Source organism: Vigna umbellata, chromosome 9 (genome assembly GCF_029865625.1).
Source record: "Vigna umbellata cultivar VRB3 chromosome 9, Vumbellata_1.0, whole genome shotgun sequence".
NCBI classification, from domain to species: domain Eukaryota; kingdom Viridiplantae; phylum Streptophyta; class Magnoliopsida; order Fabales; family Fabaceae; genus Vigna; species Vigna umbellata.
Window position 1 is genome coordinate 31,000,389 of NC_142173.1, and position 18,183 is coordinate 31,018,571.

Here is an 18,183-nt window from a genome sequence, read left to right on the forward strand (position 1 = left end):
AATGGTTGTGATTTTCTCTCATTGCTGAAATGAGATAATCCGTGGTTAAAGTTTTTTTTAAAATAAAGATTAAAATATGATAAATATAAACTATTTATTGAAACAATTAATTAAAATGTATAGCTTTATTTCTTCAACAAATGCATCATTCTTTTTATGTTGCAAATGACTTAGCAATCGTTTATTTGAAGGAAAAATCTGAATGAAATAATTAACATTTCATTAAAAATTTAAAATATCAATCAATAACAGTAACTATAACCAGAACAATGCAAATCTTGTTACAGACCAAGCTCATCGATACATGTGCCTCATTAGCATAATTAAGTTTAAAAGCTTAATGTTAAATTTTAGTGTATCTATTTGTGTCTAATATAGGCCTCAAATTTTACTTTAATATATCTCAACTTCTTAAACTTTTTTTTATTTTTAAAGCATGTCAGCAAATTTATAACATTTATATTCCTTCATTAACATTGTGTTTGTTTTGGTAACTTGAGAAAAAAAATTAGGAAGGAAAGATTTAAAATGGATATTGATTAATATTCTATGTTTGGAGAGAGATTTTAAAATACAAAATTAGGAAGGAAAGATTTTAAAATGGTCACAAACTAACTTTCCCAATACTCTCTAAGACCTGTTAGGACAAAAGAGGAACTACATTCTTCACAATTTTGATTTAACAAACAAAACATGAAGTTTTTCAAAACAACATTAAAAGTTATGACAGAATAACAATAGTTCAATTCATTAACAATGAACTTCACTTATATTAATTTATTAAAAGATTTGGAATTTGAAATTTATTTAACAAACCTCCCAAAATATAACATAATTTACTCAATAAGAAATAGTAATTCCCAACTATCTCTATTTGTCGCTTTTTTGGTGAGAACATATTCATTCCTCTACAAACAGTTGAAAACTGATTCCTTTCTCAGTTTCACTCAAACAGACACAATGTCTTACAACAAAAGCACTTTCTCCTTAATATTAACAATAACAACAATTTCTGAAACAACATTATCTTTATAGAGTAGTACAAGAGAAAAAGAAATGAGACCCATGAGCCTCTAGGCATGCAACAGATTTTCATCTTTATTAAAGCCTCTTTTTAACTCTGAAAACAACTACTACAACTGTACATAGTATGCAACATACATGGTCCCAACATACAATTTGAGGGCATGATTTTCACACTGGATTAGCACCCAGCATGAAAGAGAAACCTTCACTAAGAGGTTCTCCTCTCAGGTTTACCAATAGTGCAACATGTCTAACAAATGCTCTCACTTCAGCTGCTCTCACCAGGAAGCATTGGTTTTTCAGAAACCTCTCTAGCTCGTCTAATCTTTCCGGTCTTCGTCTCATACTCTTGTTTCAATTCCTCCAAACGCTTTGATATCTGATGATGACAACCATATTACAGACTTGTAATCTTAAAATTATACAAAAGAACTATACAGTGTAATAACATCACAGCCATGTAATACTGTAATGACCATTATGTAGTGTGCAACACATGTATTTAGTCAGTATATGGTAAAGAACTAGTTAAACAAAAGTGTAAATGTTGAAGTAGGAGTTCTACTATTTAGACAGAGGAACAGAACCATAAATAGCACATGATGATCTGGTTATATGGCTTTGACCAAACAAGATACTTATTCATATGTTCCAAGTCTAATTCAATTATGCATCATCATATGATAGAAGGACAGCGTAAGAAAATTGAACATTGTTACGACAGAACGTATCATATTGCCATGTTCTGATTTAATTTAACTATAACTGCTCTAAATTATTAGGTGACACTAAAAGAAAATGTAATAATCATTTAGTCGCTAAAGCATTGTTTCCAGACACCAAATTTCCAAGACGCCTAAGAAAAATTCCCAAGTGACAAGACAATATAGATTTTGTTTGTCACCTACAACCGATCAAAGAAATTCCCTTACATCCTCTTCATCTCCCAGGCCATTCCAGAGGTGATCCAGAAAGAGAGAGCATATGGGCCAATAAATAAGTTAAGATAAGGGTAATCCAACAACCCAAGTATATACTATTTAAGTCCTGGAGTTAAGAAAATCTAATGAATCACTTAAGGTTTAGGGTTCTCAATGCATTTTCACTTTATCTAAATCTTCTATTTTTCTTTTACATTCCAATAAACTGCCATACAACCTGCTTGTTTACAGGAATTTTGACAAGTTTTATTTCAATGATTTACTTTAGATACCTAATTTTCACATAAATTTGCCTATATTGGCAGAGTTAAAGGTTTGGACGGCAGACAAACAAATCAAAAGGAAGTCATTTTCGTGAGACTTTATCTAGAAATTTCAAAGTACTGGGCACATGCCTGGGGTTGCAATGCTGTACATAAGGTATTACACCAGGTAATTCAAAATTGCACGCCTTTAAAAGTGTTGAGATGCTTGATAGCACTATATTTGAGATGCTTGATACCCATGTCAAGGAGATTGGAGAAGAAAATGTTACTTCAAGTTATCACATACTGGAAGAATTTGATAGGTTCAAGGGGAAGGTTTATACTAGAAGGAATAAAAACTGACAGACAATTATAACTGTCTAAGGGGTAGTTTAGTTGTTACAGACTTTTATAAAGTGTGCATGGGAAGTTTTTAACAGTTTTTTATCTAGTTTTTGGAAGTTCTGTAAATCTAGGGAAGTGGAGAGTCTGGTTCTCTCGAATAACCAGAAGTTGTATGTTTGTTTCAGTTTCTCTATTTGGTGGAAATTTAGTGTATTGTTGGAATAAATATATACAGTTTTAAGGTTGTTTCGTATAGGTCTGTAATACCTATCCGAATTATGTCTTAGTTGATAAATTATTGGAACTAAGAAGATCCATATATAGTTCGTTACCTCTTATTTATCATTGCAAAGGTAGTATCAAGAGAAAGGAAATTTGAACGAGATGTTCACTTCAAATGAATTGAACAAGAACAAATTGTCCAAGAACAAATTGTCTACGTGCCCATAATTCTTCCACCATTTTGTTATAAAAGCAAAGAAAGTGATTTAAAATGTAAAAATTGTAACTTAATGCAATATAGAAAGCAGTTAGATATCTCCCCTGTGGTTATGGTTTTCCTTGATTCTTTGGCAAAGTCATCACTAAAGAGTCCACTTACACTCTTATATAGTAGAAAACCAATCAATTTTTTTTGTTGCACATCTTTACATGGCACCAACCATTTGATGTAAGCATACAACTCATTTGTAACCTCTAAATCATATTCCCTTTTTGGGTTAGAATAATAAAACATGGGATTCAAAAAGTGACTAGTTGCAAGCAAAGGGCGATGAAATTGACATGTCTATTTATTATTAATGATTATAAATAATACATCCTTGCATTTACTTTCATTATTATTGAAAGATTTCATTATTATTTCCTTGGCTATCTCCATTATTTCATATATGTGGCTCATAGCTACTTTTCTTTCCCTATCCACAAGACTCTACATAGAGTAAAAACCACATGATTCCAAAATGATGACATAAGAATAACTTTTTTAGGTTCCCTCCACTTAGCTTCCAAAGACAAATAGAGTGAGTGGGGCAGTGCTGAGTAAACAGGAAATTGAAAGAAAAAAAAATAAGAAAAGAAAAGAGGACTTGCATTCAGCAATGGTAGGGTGAAACTTCACAAAAAAATAAGTTGGATGATAGGTGGATTCCTTCAAGTTGGGTACGGTTCATAGATTAAAATTTTGCTCTAAATGTTTGGTTTGGCCCCAGTTGTATGGCCTAACCCCCTTTTTAAGAAAAAAGAACACTTGGACAGCCAGGAAAAAAAGGGAGAGAGAATATTAAGGCTTCTCCTTCATTTCACAAAGGACCACCAAGCCGCCAAGTCACCACTCTCCAATGTCCGATGCAACTGCCATGTGAAACACGATTTGTTGGGGTCAAGCTGTGGCTACCAGTGAAAAATACACCATGCTTGTTTTTTTATAACACCACTTCTCACAATAGAATTTCAATCTCTGGTGTCATCAAAATCCTTCATTTCATCCTAGATTTTGAGGTTACTTTCATTTTTTGTATCAATACTATGATTACCACTTAATCAGCCAAATCAATAAATCAGAGTTTTATAAGTAACAGATAGTACAACATTCAATTTTACAAGTAACTTGGAGTTTGGCAAACAAAAATGCATGTTAAAGTTTACGAAGTGAAGGAAAAATGACAAGGACGCATGTGTTTTTGGGTATGTAGAACTTAAAGAAAAAAAAAACAGAAAGGAAGAGAACCTTGATGGAATAAGCAAGTGGTAACAACATATCTGGATTCATTGCATTCCCAGGGAAGTTTTTCAAAGCATGTATGAGTTTTTCAAAAGGTAGTTTAACCTGATAAACAAACAAACACAAACAGTGAGTAGATGTTTGCTTTGGTTTACAACGGAGACAGATCAAATGATACTAACCAAGTCATCATGGCAGTACTTTAATAGGGCCAAGCCAACTTTGAAGACAATTTTAACACCCTGAAGGATAAGAAAGTGATCATTATAGGCTTATATTTCTAACCAATATATGGTTCTTCAGACAGAAAGCACTGCTAACCTCGTAGAGAAAGACATCCCAAATTCGAAGAGCCAAATGAAATGGAAAGGAATATGAAAATACAGTTATGAACCACTGGCTAGCATACATGCTAGGATTTATCATTTCATTGGAAAAATGTTCGCCCAACTTCGGGAGATGCTCTCTCACCAAGCATTCAAATTGAAAGAGGTATTGTTGTACCAGAGGCAATCCTGCCTGCAATCAATATAACAGCAGTTTTGCTTAGACAAGAATTATTATAATCAAAGTAAAATTTTAAAAAGAAACACACAATTCTCTGCATATCCTAATCTTTCCTCATAGAATATCATGTATCTTATATAAGAGCCATAACACATACAACATCAGTAATCCAAACAAATAAATGCATAGAATAAAACAATTACCAAATACAAGCCTTCCATTGGGGCATGAACAGCTCCTTTCAACAATGCCACCAACAACCAAAATGCATCCTCCTCACTCATATAAAGAAGCAAAAGCCCCGCTAAAAACCCCATTCCCTGGAGTTTTAAAATGATCAATATTATGAATTTCTTCAAAACAAGCACAAAAAGGTGATGAGTTCCTGTGTAAAACCTGAACATATCCAACATTTCTGTCAAAGACAGAGTAAGCCTTTAGAACATTGTAGAGAGACCGCTGTCCAGGTCCATGTCTCTGTTGGAAGAATACATGAGAAGGGAAGGTGCGAGAAATGTCTCGAATTATATCCAGTTCAGAGGCTGATGTCTCGTAGATGACAAGTTGCTGCAATAAATGCAATGTCTTGTCAAAGCAAACTCCAAAACAAGGAACAGTTGTGTCATAAAATTCAAGATAATTTCATAAAGAAAAGGAGGAAACTTCAGTATAAAAAACCACGTAATTCACACTATCTCTTCAATTTTATACAAAATTCTTAAAGATCAGAGAAACAAAAGAAGAATATTTGAATTTGAGTAAAATTGTATTCGACAAGATACAAAAGATAAGAGATCAGCAATATATATAGCGGAGTAACATTAAACATTCAGCAAGCGATACCTAACTAACTAGGAAAAGAAAACATAACATATTGCAACAGACTTAACTAAATACACAACTGCTCAATCATTACAGAACATATAACACTAACCGTTTTACATAGTAAAATACTACTCTAATAATAATAAAAATGATTCTTTAGGAAGACAACTCCAAAGTAGGATTTCAATTATTGCAATCAAATAAAAAAAAACTATCAAATAACTTCAAATATCTATACATCCATATTTAAAATACTACTCCAATAATAATAAAAGGGTTCTTTTAGGAAGATAACATTAAAGTAGGATTTCCTTGCAACAGTCAAATAAAATTGATCTAATAATTTTTCTTAAAAAGTAGACTTTGAGTCTAACTCAACCTCATAAAATCAACATATAATATGAGATATACACCCACTTATATACATGTGAGATCTTAACCACACCCTTCACAACAAGGACTGGACATCTCAAGCACATCACTACATATTTGTGAGTACCCCAATAGCAGGTGTGGTATGTCTAACAAATTTCACTAGTATAGACTCTGATACCATATTAAAAAATAGACTATAAGTCTTATTTAACTTCACAAAACTAACTTATAAAGAAAGATTTAGACCCATACTGTAATTTGGTTATATATTTGGTCAAATTCTCCAACAACTTCAAATATCTACACATCCATATTCAAAATAATTTATAGCCTACATTACTAAGAAAAATATTGTTCAACTCAAACACCACGCATACCCACCAGGGTGGTGACACTGCAACAGCAAGCACAAATATACAAAGCCGTAAAAAGAAGATGTGCAAATAAAAATGGAGAATATTCTTCAGTTCATATTTATTGGAGAACTATAACAAACAAGGGCGAGACAAGCACTGATCATAGGTAACACAGTGTTGTACAAAATGAATCATAATTTTTCATCAGTACAATTTAACTTGATTACCTCATAAACTCCGGGGTTCATCAGCAGTAGGTCTCGACTTCCAGATATCAACTGCCAAACAAGGCCCCTTAAACAATCTGGAATTCCTTTCCTTATACGTCTTTTAACAACATGAGGTTTTCTCCTCAGATAATGCTTCCAATCACTGCCACCAACCCCAATCATCTTCCTCCATTTTCTAACCCTTCTCTCCTCCCTATATCTGATGAATGATAGAGGTAACATACGTAAAAATCACTGGCTATTTATTTTATGCTCGTAACACAGAAAAACACAAATCAACAGGAGGAAAACAAAATACCTCTCATACTCATAGGCTGATCTACTTTTGACTAAACCATCAGAAGTATTATCCTGTTTTACAAAACCAAATCTATCTACCGCCTTTGGTGAAGGAACTGGACCTGGTTCATAGTCATCTAATCTTTTCTTTTCCATTCAAAAATCACAAATCAGCTCTCTCAAATCAAAAGACAAATGGCTTCCCTAATCATCACCATGAGGAAAACCTGAAAATAGATGCACAAAAATATTGATGTCACTATCAATTTACAAAATTTACTGAAAAATGTATAAGTTTCTCATACACATAATTACAGTATTTTCTCATTTAATTTTAAAGCATGCAATGCAAGTATGTAATGACTAGAATAAATGTATAGTGAGATTTCAGTTTGCTGTGCCATAACCCATAAGCATTAAATAAACAAAGCAACCAAGAACCTTATCAAATATCTTTGTATCCCAATCCTAGTTACCAACAGAATTGCATTAATTAAGGTGTCAAACAGATTGGAGTAAAAGTCTACACACTAACAATGTAATCCAATCACAGTGACAGTCACAAGCTGACATGTATGTAAATTTGATGACTTCAATAACAACTACTTTCGAGGACATACAAATAATGGTTTCTTATCGGTCAAAAGTACGAAATATTTACAGTAACAATGTATGTCTATTAAACTCGTAAATTAACTACTAAATAGAATAAAGTAAACAGTCCAACACACGCGCACACAAATCAAAGAAAAAAACTCAGGAGGAGCAAGTGGATATTGGAAATTCATTAAGATCATAAACATAAAACACACTTATTTATTCTTCATTCAGTTACATGTAAGCGAATACCTGTTCTACACAAAATAATATGTAAACGATGTGCTACCAAAGGTATATTATCTGTAAAAAAAAATTATTTTGTTCATTCAAAATTAATCAAAACTCAATACCACGATAACATTTACTGTGCCAAATTCGTGGAAATTTAAATTATACAGAGTAGAAGTAGCTAGAATTGATGATGTAATTTAAGAATTTAAACAACATTACTATGCCCAATACACAACCAAATTACATTTTTCATATATCATTTTCCGTACCATCATTCCGCTCGAACCCTATGCCCATTGCTTTCAATTTGAAGAAAACGCAGATTATTGGACCCAATGGTGAGATAAGAAACAGAAGGGGCACCCAAATTGAGAATCCCCCGATCAAACAAGAAAATGGGTGGAAAGATCAAAGATCAAAGGTTGAATTGGTGAAAAGTGGTAAATGAAGGGAGGGTGTTATTGAAATTGTGGAATTTCGAAGGGACACAGAAACAAAAAATAGGAGGAATTGGGCTAGCCGGCAAAAGGCAATAACCTCGGAAGTGGGAAATGAGATTGAGATGGGCGTTTTCAACAAGAAGAAAAAATGGAAGAAAAATAGTCATTTTTATTTTTCAGTTTTCTTTTATTTTTCAGTTTTCTTTTATATTTCAGTTTCCAACAATTCTGTTATTTATTCATTTATTTATTTAGGAATTAGTATAAGAAAAAAGTTGGAATAAAAGAAAAAAGAAAGGCCAATCTCATATGACCTACTGTCTAAAATCAATTCGCCTTAATGTAAGGATTAATGTTTTCTTTTATTTTTCAGTTTTCAACAATTCTGTTATTTATTCATTTATTTATTTAGGAATTCGGGTAAGAAAAAAGTTTAAATCAAAGAGAGAACAAAAGCGAATCTCATGTGACCTACTGTTTAAAAGCAATTCTCTTTAATGTAAGGATAAGCATAGAAAAGAAATCATGACAAAAAAAATTAATTAATGAAAATAAAATATCACATTGTCTATAATCTATCGATTACACACCGTCATAAAAATTATTTATCCATTTATAATAAAAATGAATATGGTGATATTGGTAAATTAAAAAGAAAATTATCATTATAAATTAAAAGCAATAACATTGATCGAATAAGACAATAATTCTTGTCGTGTTGCAAAATTCAATATATAAATTAATCTATTATGTGGTTTTCATCAATTAATTTGAGGACAGTTTAGAAAAAATAATAATAATTTGAGGACAACTGAGAAAGAAATAATAATTTACTGAAATGTAAAAATAGTAATCACGTTCAAAAAAATCTATACAGCTAACAGTACAAAAATTATGGAATTAGTGGACTGAAGAAAGAAATTGATAATAAATAATAGAAGGCAAACGTAGGGCCATGAAAACCATTAGGTCTTCATTAGCTTTACGATACTCAATTATTTTAAGGTCTAATTTTTCATATCTTTAAACAAATTTTATTATTAATCTACATTATTAAATTGTAATATTAATTATTTGTGTAAGGTCCTGAAAATTATGGGCTAGGAGATCCTATTTTCTAAGGCAGCCAGGCCCAAAGGGCTAAAGGTACCAAGACCTTAGGAGAGGTTTCCTCTTTTTCCCAACTCTGAACCTATTTCCAGTTTCCCTTTCTCTCTCTAAAACTCAGTTCCACTTCTCTTCTCCTTGCTCTGACTTCTCTCTACTTTTCCACCACTTTCCACCGTTTAAATTTCAAATAGGTGGTGTCCTTTCGCTCACGGAGTTGAGAGCTTCCATCCTATCAGATTAGATTTTCATTTGGACGGGTAAGTCAAATTCTCAACTTTCTGGATATTAGGGCATGCAACTTTACTGGTTGCATGGAGCTCATTTTGATTCTCTGTTTATTCGAGCTCTAAGAGCTATGTTCTATCACCAATTTGGTGATCTGTAGGTTCTGTCAAGTTCTGCGCTGTGTGGAGGATACTGTTAGGGCATTTTATTGAGCTGTACTATTTGACTTTCAGGTAAGGGGAGCTAGTTACAATTTTAGATGATGTATGATATGCTTGTCTAATTTATTTTGTTTTTTTACTGTTATGTTGTTTTGGTGATGAACATGTTTAAATTGTGTTGGTTGAAAATGAAGAAATTGTGTGATCATGCTGTACGGATGTTGATTTTACCTGGATATATTTGTTGGTTGTACTGACTGTTGTTGGAGAGAACTGGAGTATGAAATGTTGGTATTGGGGTTAATAAATAGGTGTGCAGGTACTGTGTCAGCTTACGGTAAAGGGAAGTGAGATAAAGGAAATTGGGCAGTGGGGCTGGCTCGTATGAGTCTATTAGAACTGGCTAAGGTCATAAAATTGAGGAAAGCCATTAGCAACATGGTAGGATTGAAATTGGGTCCTGAGTTAATAAAAAATTGTGTTTGGGTCCTCTAGTTATTGAGTTAGATGTTTTGGAGTAGAAATTGAGTTGGTTTAGTACATCTAATTCTTATCCAAATGACCAATGCAATGCTTTACTTTCATATATAAACATGTTTCATATCAATATTAGAGTTACAGATTTTTATTTGTTCATTTGGATATGTCTAAGATGCGCCGAAACCAGAAAAATCACGTTGTTGTCAAAAACTGAAAAGCATAATCGATTATCTCACTTGATAATCGATTATCTCACTTGATAATCGATTATTTCTAGTCAGAAAGTTGTATCTTCTTCAAAGCTCTCGCAAATAATCGATTATCACTTATGATAATCGATTATTGTTGTCGGAAAATCATCCAGGACAGTTTTTGGTAGTTTTTGGGGTTTCGGATATCATTTTTGGACGTTCTCTAGGTCATTTTAGGGGTTTTAGACCTTTCCGGAACTGTTGGTGATGGTTTCAAAGTTGTTTTCCTTGTCTAAGTATGAGTTTAAGGGGTTTTGTGTTGTTTAGTGGTTCTTCTTGGACTGCTATTGCCTATTAATGTACATGGAATGGTTTCATGTGATTTTGATGACTTATTAAGTTGTTTGTGGTCTTTTGAAGTATAATTAGTATTATATCTACGTTTGTATGCAATGTAAAAGTGAAAGTATGTGGTTTTTGAAAAGTATGATGGATGGACGTAATTCCATGATCCTCAAGGAGAGGATACATGGTGGTGTTTTGGGGTTGTATAGAATGATTACATGGTAGCTCAGTTTTGGGGGTCATCCTGAAACTCCAATGGTCTTTCTTCTCATGTAGAGAGGATTGAACATGTGGTGAGGAGTAGCAGGAGGTCCTAGTCTTGGATGCTTCCATATGATCCAAGGTGAGTGATAACGGATTAACCTCGTGACTGTGGCCGGGCGGTAGTGCCCAAAGTTCCACCGGGCGGTAGTGCCCAAGTTTCACAAGGCGGTAGTGCCAGGGCGGTAGTGCCCAAGTTTCATAAAGCCACAACGAGTGCATGACCCGCCATAGCTCGGTAATCATTCTAGTCCGGACGAGTCGGTCTATAAAGTAACAGGTCGGGGTATAAAGTAACAAGTCTTGTAATGCCAATTTACCATGATTGATGAACTTTTACATGTCGTGTGAGTGTGTGAACTATGGTTTAATGAGTATGCTTTAATTGTTCTTTTATATGAATCTATGTATGATAACATGAATTAACTGTGCTATCTGTATAACATGTTTTTTTTTATATCTAGCTCACCCTTGCTTGTTTGTGTGTTTGTTGCATGCTTTTTCTTTTGCAATGATCATCCACTTGGATGTGAGCAGATGAAGAGGAGGTATCTGTGGAGCAAGTGTTGGAAGACGGTGATGCTGCAGTTTAGTATGCTTAGAGTTTTGATTAATAGACTGTTAGGAAGAAAATTTCCAGTGGTCCTCTGTGGTTAAGGGACCAACTCTGATCTTATTTTTGGATGACTGTAACTCTTATAGTTTACCTTATGTCTCTAACTGCTTTCCAATATTATGACTGAATGACGTCTTTATCATATATGCCTGCCGTATATTTTGAGGATGTCACAATTTGTTTAAACAAAATTTCATATTCAAATTTCGTAGATAAGAAAAATGTAATTACACGAAGAGATTCCGAAAAAGTTCATCGGTATGAACTTTTCTCATATTAAAGTTCGCTTTAATTAAAATTCGATTTAAATAACTGTTAAAATATGAAATTGCAATGTACGAAAAACTTCTAACTAACTGATTAAACGGGGAAAAGAAAAAAAATAAAGAATATAAATAATTTGCTATATACATAAATGTTAGCTGGAACCATATGTTAGTAAAAGCTATATAAAATGAATATTGGCATAATAATTAATAATTTTTCTAGTTTTGTTTAATTTTTTATGTTCATATAGAATTTCATAGATTTGTATTAAGGAATATGTCAATAGTTTATATTATGTTATATATTATTATATATTAGAATAAATCAATTTAAAGATTATAATCTCAAAGCAATACAAGTTCGCATTTATATAAAAATCCCATAAATCACCATTTGTATCAGGTACCAATATTATTTCTCCAACTAGAGAACAAAAATGACAAACTATTATGAAATTACCTCTACCTAAGATATAGGATTATCAATTACATTCCAATGAATCAAAACTAATTTGTTATATTCCAATGTTTTTTTTTCAAAGACTCAAGTATTTCTATTAAAAATTTATATATGTTTTTAGTGTATGAATTTTGATTCACGAAATTTATTTTTTTCCAAAATTTTAATATATTTTAATTTTCAAATTTTAAAAATAAATTGATATAATTTATTTAATTTAATTATGTTAAAAAATTTATTTATTTATTTTACAGTTTTCAATTGCTATTGAAGTTGAAATATATCAAACAATATAAACAATTTAAATATTAATATGAAATGTATTTGACAATTTATTTAAAAGATTAAAAACCAAAAATATTAAAGTTTCATACATTAATGAATTCAAAATTTGTATCAAATTTAGTATATTAAAAACATATTTAATCTATATCAAAATTATCACATATAAAATCTAACATTGGAATCTTAAGTCAATATAGATGTTTACATCAGATGAAAAAAAAGTATTTATACAAAAGTCTCCTATAATTTTGCATCCCTGGTGTCTTATTTTTGTATTAGATTTTCAATGAAATTACGATATTTTCTTTTCATTAAGTTTCAAGTCTAATTCTACAAAATAGCATCCCAAAAATCATCCCATCATCACACACACAAATGGGCAACATATCCATAAAAGGCAACCAACATATCCATTAATAGTCATAATACCTTTGACACATACCATCACATATCACATAATAATTATACATTTATATTTATATATGTACACAACACCATCTTTACACTAATTTCAAAATATCATAGATTACATAATCATAATATACTTAGTCATTTAATAAAAACACAAACTCTTCGTACTCTTTGCCACATAAAATATATCATAGCTTATCGTCAATAAAACGCATCACATTTCACATTTTTTTCATATTACTTACATATATTTTTAGTGTGTATGAAATTAAAAACATGTCAATTTAATTATATAAAAGTCGTTTGACCAACAAAATCTCTTATGAATAAAATCCAACAAAAGAAAAGAAAATTTGATTTTGTCAATATTTCTTGCTTGGGCAAGAGTATTAGCTTGAGTAACATCGGTAAAAATGGTTTTTTCGTTTCAAGCCATTCTTCATGTCTACAAGTTTTCATGTTCTTAACTTCCCTTTCCTCTTTCTTAAGCTTCTCGAGAAAAATATTTCAAAAATAAGTTAAGGTAGGAACTGTCATGAAACTCGACACCAAAATATGATCAAATTAGATAATTTTAATATTTATTGTCTTCTAACAAAAAACTTATGACTCGATAAAAGAAAAGAAATAAAGTAAAAAATTTTAAGGAAAAAAAGTGTGTGAGACCAGTCTCAAAATATTCAAATTGATGCATCGTTTCTAAATAATTATTGACAAAGTATATAACCGTTATAATGAAAATTATTTTTGAACATGTCAATTATTCAAAACCAGTCTTAAATCACTTTATGTTAAAGATTAAATTAAATGAATTAATCATTTATTAAGAATGAAATATTAAGAGAATTTCTTTTGGTTTTGGCGACTACCTATCGCTTAATGATACATGATGGTTTAAATTAATGCATTAGTTAATCCACTACCAATATCCCATAGAAAGTTAGTTTTGAAATTAGAGTCCCCTTCAGTAGACATAACACAAACATAAATTTGAAAAATATATCTACATACCATACACTAACTAAAAAAAAGCATTGTAGTATTGAAAGATAACTATGATCTTTTGGCTTTACATAGATAGATAAGAAAAATATAGCATTACATATGCAAAACTTCGAAGCAAATAAAAATTATGGGTCAAAGTAATAAAGAAACATGTCCAATGTGTAATTTGACAGAAAATAAAACATTATGAATCAATGAAATGAAAATAAGATACATATAATAAGATGTCCCTTTAGATGCAATTTTCTTGAACTTTTTAATATTATTTCAAATTAAAATTAAAAAATTTACCCAACAATTAAGACAAAAAAAAAAGAACTATAGTTATCAAGGTGAAACGTTAGCTAAAACAAATAAATAAATATATATATATATATATATATATATTAAAAGGCTTATAAATTATTAAGAAAAGAGACAAGCACACATAATGTAAGAAGCTTATTTTCCCATGGAAAATGACACTTAAACAACCATTTTTGACAACATTTAGACACGCGCACACGTGTCAAAATCTGAGTGGTCCATTTTCATTTAATTTTTCCAACTGGACCACTCAGATTTTGACACGTGTGCGCGTGTCTAAATGTTGTCAAAAATGGTTGTTCAAGTATCATTTTCCTTTTCCCATTAACTACGTTTCCCATTAACTACGGGTTATGATAACTTAAGCTTGCTTGAACACAACCAAATAAGCTGTGTTTGGCTTCAAGTAACAAACCTGCAAACAGTCAAAAGAGAAAATAAAAAACAAAAAAAAGATACAATTTCTTGCTCCCTAATTTAGTACTTGGAAAGTGTGAACTTCAGTTTGCAGTTTCAAAATACATCTGTAAATATCAGTCACAGTTCTAGTCTTCAAAAGGATGTTCTCCAATACATGCTAACTCTTGACTCTCAAGAACTAAATGGTAAAATCCACTCACAATGACAAATTTGTACCAACAAAACACAATGAGATGACAGATTCATGGCTTATATGAGCTAAAAAAATGTTACACTTAACCAGAATAACTTACGCTTATACCTATTAACAGTCAAGATAAGTAAACACTAATAAACTGTTTTGTTGGCTCTAATATGCTAAGAATGAACCAGTGCCAGTATAACTAGCTGCTAATGCCTTTCCAGCAGAGGTAGGCTGGGAAAATGCTAACTGAGAACGTTCAAGCTCAAGACCGGGGCAGAAACTCTTCCTGCAACCAATTTAACACAGGAAATTCAAATCACTAGGCAAGCAAATGGTTGAAAAAATAGTTAAGTGTACGTCTAGATGAGTGTTAAAAACAATAAATTTGAGATAGGAAAAAGATATTGAGATAAAATTATTTGTTTTATGTTTTTATTCTAAAAGTAACTTTGATATATCCTTTTTAATCCAACGGAGAACTATTTTAAATCACTTCTTGTTAAATTAGAAAACAACTGAGCGTGTATATATTTTCTAAAACCACATTTGAAATGAAGCAAAAACAATTATGATACTTCCTTTTGTAAAATCAAACACATTTTCCCAACCACTTAGCACCCATTCCATGCGGTTAGTATTAGGACTTGTAGATAAATAAGGTCTTTCATTACCTATGAACTTATTGATTTTATATAAAATACTTGAAGTTCCTCAGAGTCAATTAAAGCCAAATTTAATTTAAGCTACCTCATTGCGTCTAGCAACTGGGTGGCAATGCCTTTTCTTCTGTTGGAGGGAGTAACCCAAATGGCCCTAATGCCACCAGCAGCAGCGGTTGGTTCGCTGGAACAGAAGATTGCCCCTTCCATCTTTTCAGAATCACTCACATTAGCAACTTTTCTATGGACCTCCCTTTGGAAAATAACATTCCCAAATTGAAGAGTGGTAGAGCGTGTCGTTACTCCCCTTTTCTTCGCACTGTGAACAGATCCAGAAACAGAGCCAGACACAACTCTGAATGCCTTTTCAATTGGTTCCGCAACGAGACACCCAGCAACCCTGTTCAGAGAAACAAACAGATACACCTTACAGCGCTCGTGAAGTATCCACCCACTTCCAATCTCAATTTCCATCATCCTCACCACCTCTTCAACTTTCTTCCTGTGAGAAGACCGGTCGGTCTCCAAGAATAAAACGACTCGACCCGAATCCAAACTGGGTAGAGGAATAACATTTTCTTTGGTCCAACCCTGCAGAATACAGTAGGAAATAAGATAAAATTGGGAATAAAAAACCACCAAAGAGAGTGTAGGAAATAAGATTTAGGAATAAAAAACCGTAAAAGAAGAGAGTGTAGAATGAGAGCTAACTCTGAATAGGATTCCCTGCGTGTATGATTTGTGAAATTCATTGTGTGATTTCTCGTCCTGTGGATCACCGGGAGTGAACTTTATGCCACATGTAGAACACGAGCGTAAGAGGAAATCGGATTGGCCAAAATCAAGATGAAACTGCGCGTAGCTTCTCTTCTTGTTTTTGGCGAGTGTTACCGGTTGGGGATCCGAAGTACCGGGCCTAGGATTTACGCGCCTTCGGGTGTAGGTGTTGATGATGTGATGTTGCTGATTCTCCCAGGTTGACAAATCATGGTCGTTGTTGGGAGAAGAGGAATCTTGGGTGGATGTGAAGAAAGCACTGATCTTGGACTGCATTTGTGATTCAGTAATGGACGTTTCTTTCTTCCTTATGTGACAGTGTTATTGATGGTCCGTTTCATTTGCCGCCAAACTTTTCATTTTTTTTCTTTAAATTTCCCGCTTGAACAAATCAATGTAAAAAGTATGAAAATTATTCAAAAATATAAATATTTACATAATATTTTAATGTAAGAATGATAAATACAATATTTTATTGATAATTTTTTATAAAAGAAAAAGTATTATATGAAATTTTGTTTATAATAATTTATATTACTAATAAATACGTATGGTGACAATTTAGTACTGATTTGTGAAAAATTGATGTATTTTCTTCTTGTTAAATTTTCTGGAATGGATCAAAGATTTGACATCAAATTTTGAAATTGTTAATAAGGATGATGAGTTTTGTTTGTGTAATTAACATAGTCAATGTTGCTGAAAAATTATATATCCCTTTTAAGAAATTTAAGGAAACTATCAAATTACATCAAATTTTCATAAATGAAGACTAAATTCCATAATTTTTATATGAAATTAGAATCAAATTGCAAAATTTTTCACAAATCAATACCAAATTGAGACTAAAAATACTAGATGACTAAATTGACATTTTTTGAAAAAAGCAAACGCCAAATGAGTAATTATAGATATTCTTTAATATTTAATATGTTCAAAATACATTAGAAAATTTTAATGATGGTTAAAATATATTTATAACATTCCAAAAATATAGTCCAAACTATATGTCTAAGAGTCATCACATCATAATATTGTAGAACAGTTTCTAGAAATAAAGTTAACTTACAGTTATCCACAAAAATAACTATAAATTTAAACTTTACAAAAGTCTATCTTAGATGCAAAACTATATACATGACCAAGCAGTCTGTACATACTATATTTATTTAACCGAACAGTCTACACCATTGGGTCCTCGCCATCCAGTGCTTGCTCTAGCAAACACTCACATCTCTCTGCTCACACCCACAAGGTGATAATTGTAAATAAAGAATACCGAACGGGAAACATGAACAAGATAGAAAAGAAGGATAAGCTAGAGTAATTTAATTGATTACAATTATCATGCAAATTAAACAAATACATAAGCATATGTCAACCAAACACTTTAAAGCATACAATGAACGACCATACATTACAAGAAATGACTGAACACTTGACTTGATCATCCAGATTGTATAAATATGTAGCTTGAGGTCGTTTGTGCACCCGGGGTATAGTAACTAGAAAATCATCAGCTGCCACCCGGGGTTAATCCGTTATAACTCACCTAAGACCATATAGGCTAGGACCTCCTTACATTCTCACACAAAGCATTACTCAACTCTACTTGAGAATTTGTAATGATCAGAATTTCAGGATGAACGTCGTGGATTTCATTGTCCATATTCATACTTTACCACCTTCATAACCAGTTCGAGATCTCCCCCTTGGAATTCTTTCATACCAATTGGAACATAATACCTTAATAGAAAACCACACCATCACTTATGCACAAAAAATTCATATAACTAAATTTATTAAGTTCTCAAACCACCATATTTGTAATCATCAGAATTCCAGGATGAACGTCGTGGATTTCGCTGTCCATATTCATACTTTACCACCTTGATAAT

At 32.0% G+C, this 18,183-nt stretch overlaps 2 protein-coding genes across 2 annotated transcripts; both read right to left on the bottom strand.

The window, feature by feature from the left end:
* Positions 1 to 965: 965 nt before the first annotated feature.
* LOC124828791 (uncharacterized) lies at positions 966 to 8,272 on the bottom strand. The gene is made up of 9 exons (XM_088097943.1): positions 7,953 to 8,272; positions 6,872 to 7,079; positions 6,571 to 6,772; positions 5,184 to 5,354; positions 4,991 to 5,107; positions 4,602 to 4,799; positions 4,463 to 4,522; positions 4,287 to 4,385; positions 966 to 1,405 (listed from the first exon to the last, which is right to left on the bottom strand). Exons 2-9 carry the CDS (start codon positions 7,006 to 7,008, stop codon positions 1,295 to 1,297), a joined length of 1,095 nt encoding a protein of 364 aa, XP_087954069.1. The 5' UTR covers positions 7,009 to 7,079; positions 7,953 to 8,272; the 3' UTR covers positions 966 to 1,294.
* Positions 8,273 to 14,717: 6,445 nt separating this feature from the next.
* LOC124843501 (protein CHROMOSOME TRANSMISSION FIDELITY 7-like) lies at positions 14,718 to 16,670 on the bottom strand. Its single transcript, XM_088099571.1, has 3 exons — positions 16,220 to 16,670; positions 15,597 to 16,099; positions 14,718 to 15,135 (listed from the first exon to the last, which is right to left on the bottom strand). The coding sequence occupies exons 1-3, from the start codon at positions 16,559 to 16,561 to the stop codon at positions 15,015 to 15,017; spliced, it is 966 nt and encodes a 321-aa protein (XP_087955697.1). The 5' UTR covers positions 16,562 to 16,670; the 3' UTR covers positions 14,718 to 15,014.
* Positions 16,671 to 18,183: the final 1,513 nt, after the last annotated feature.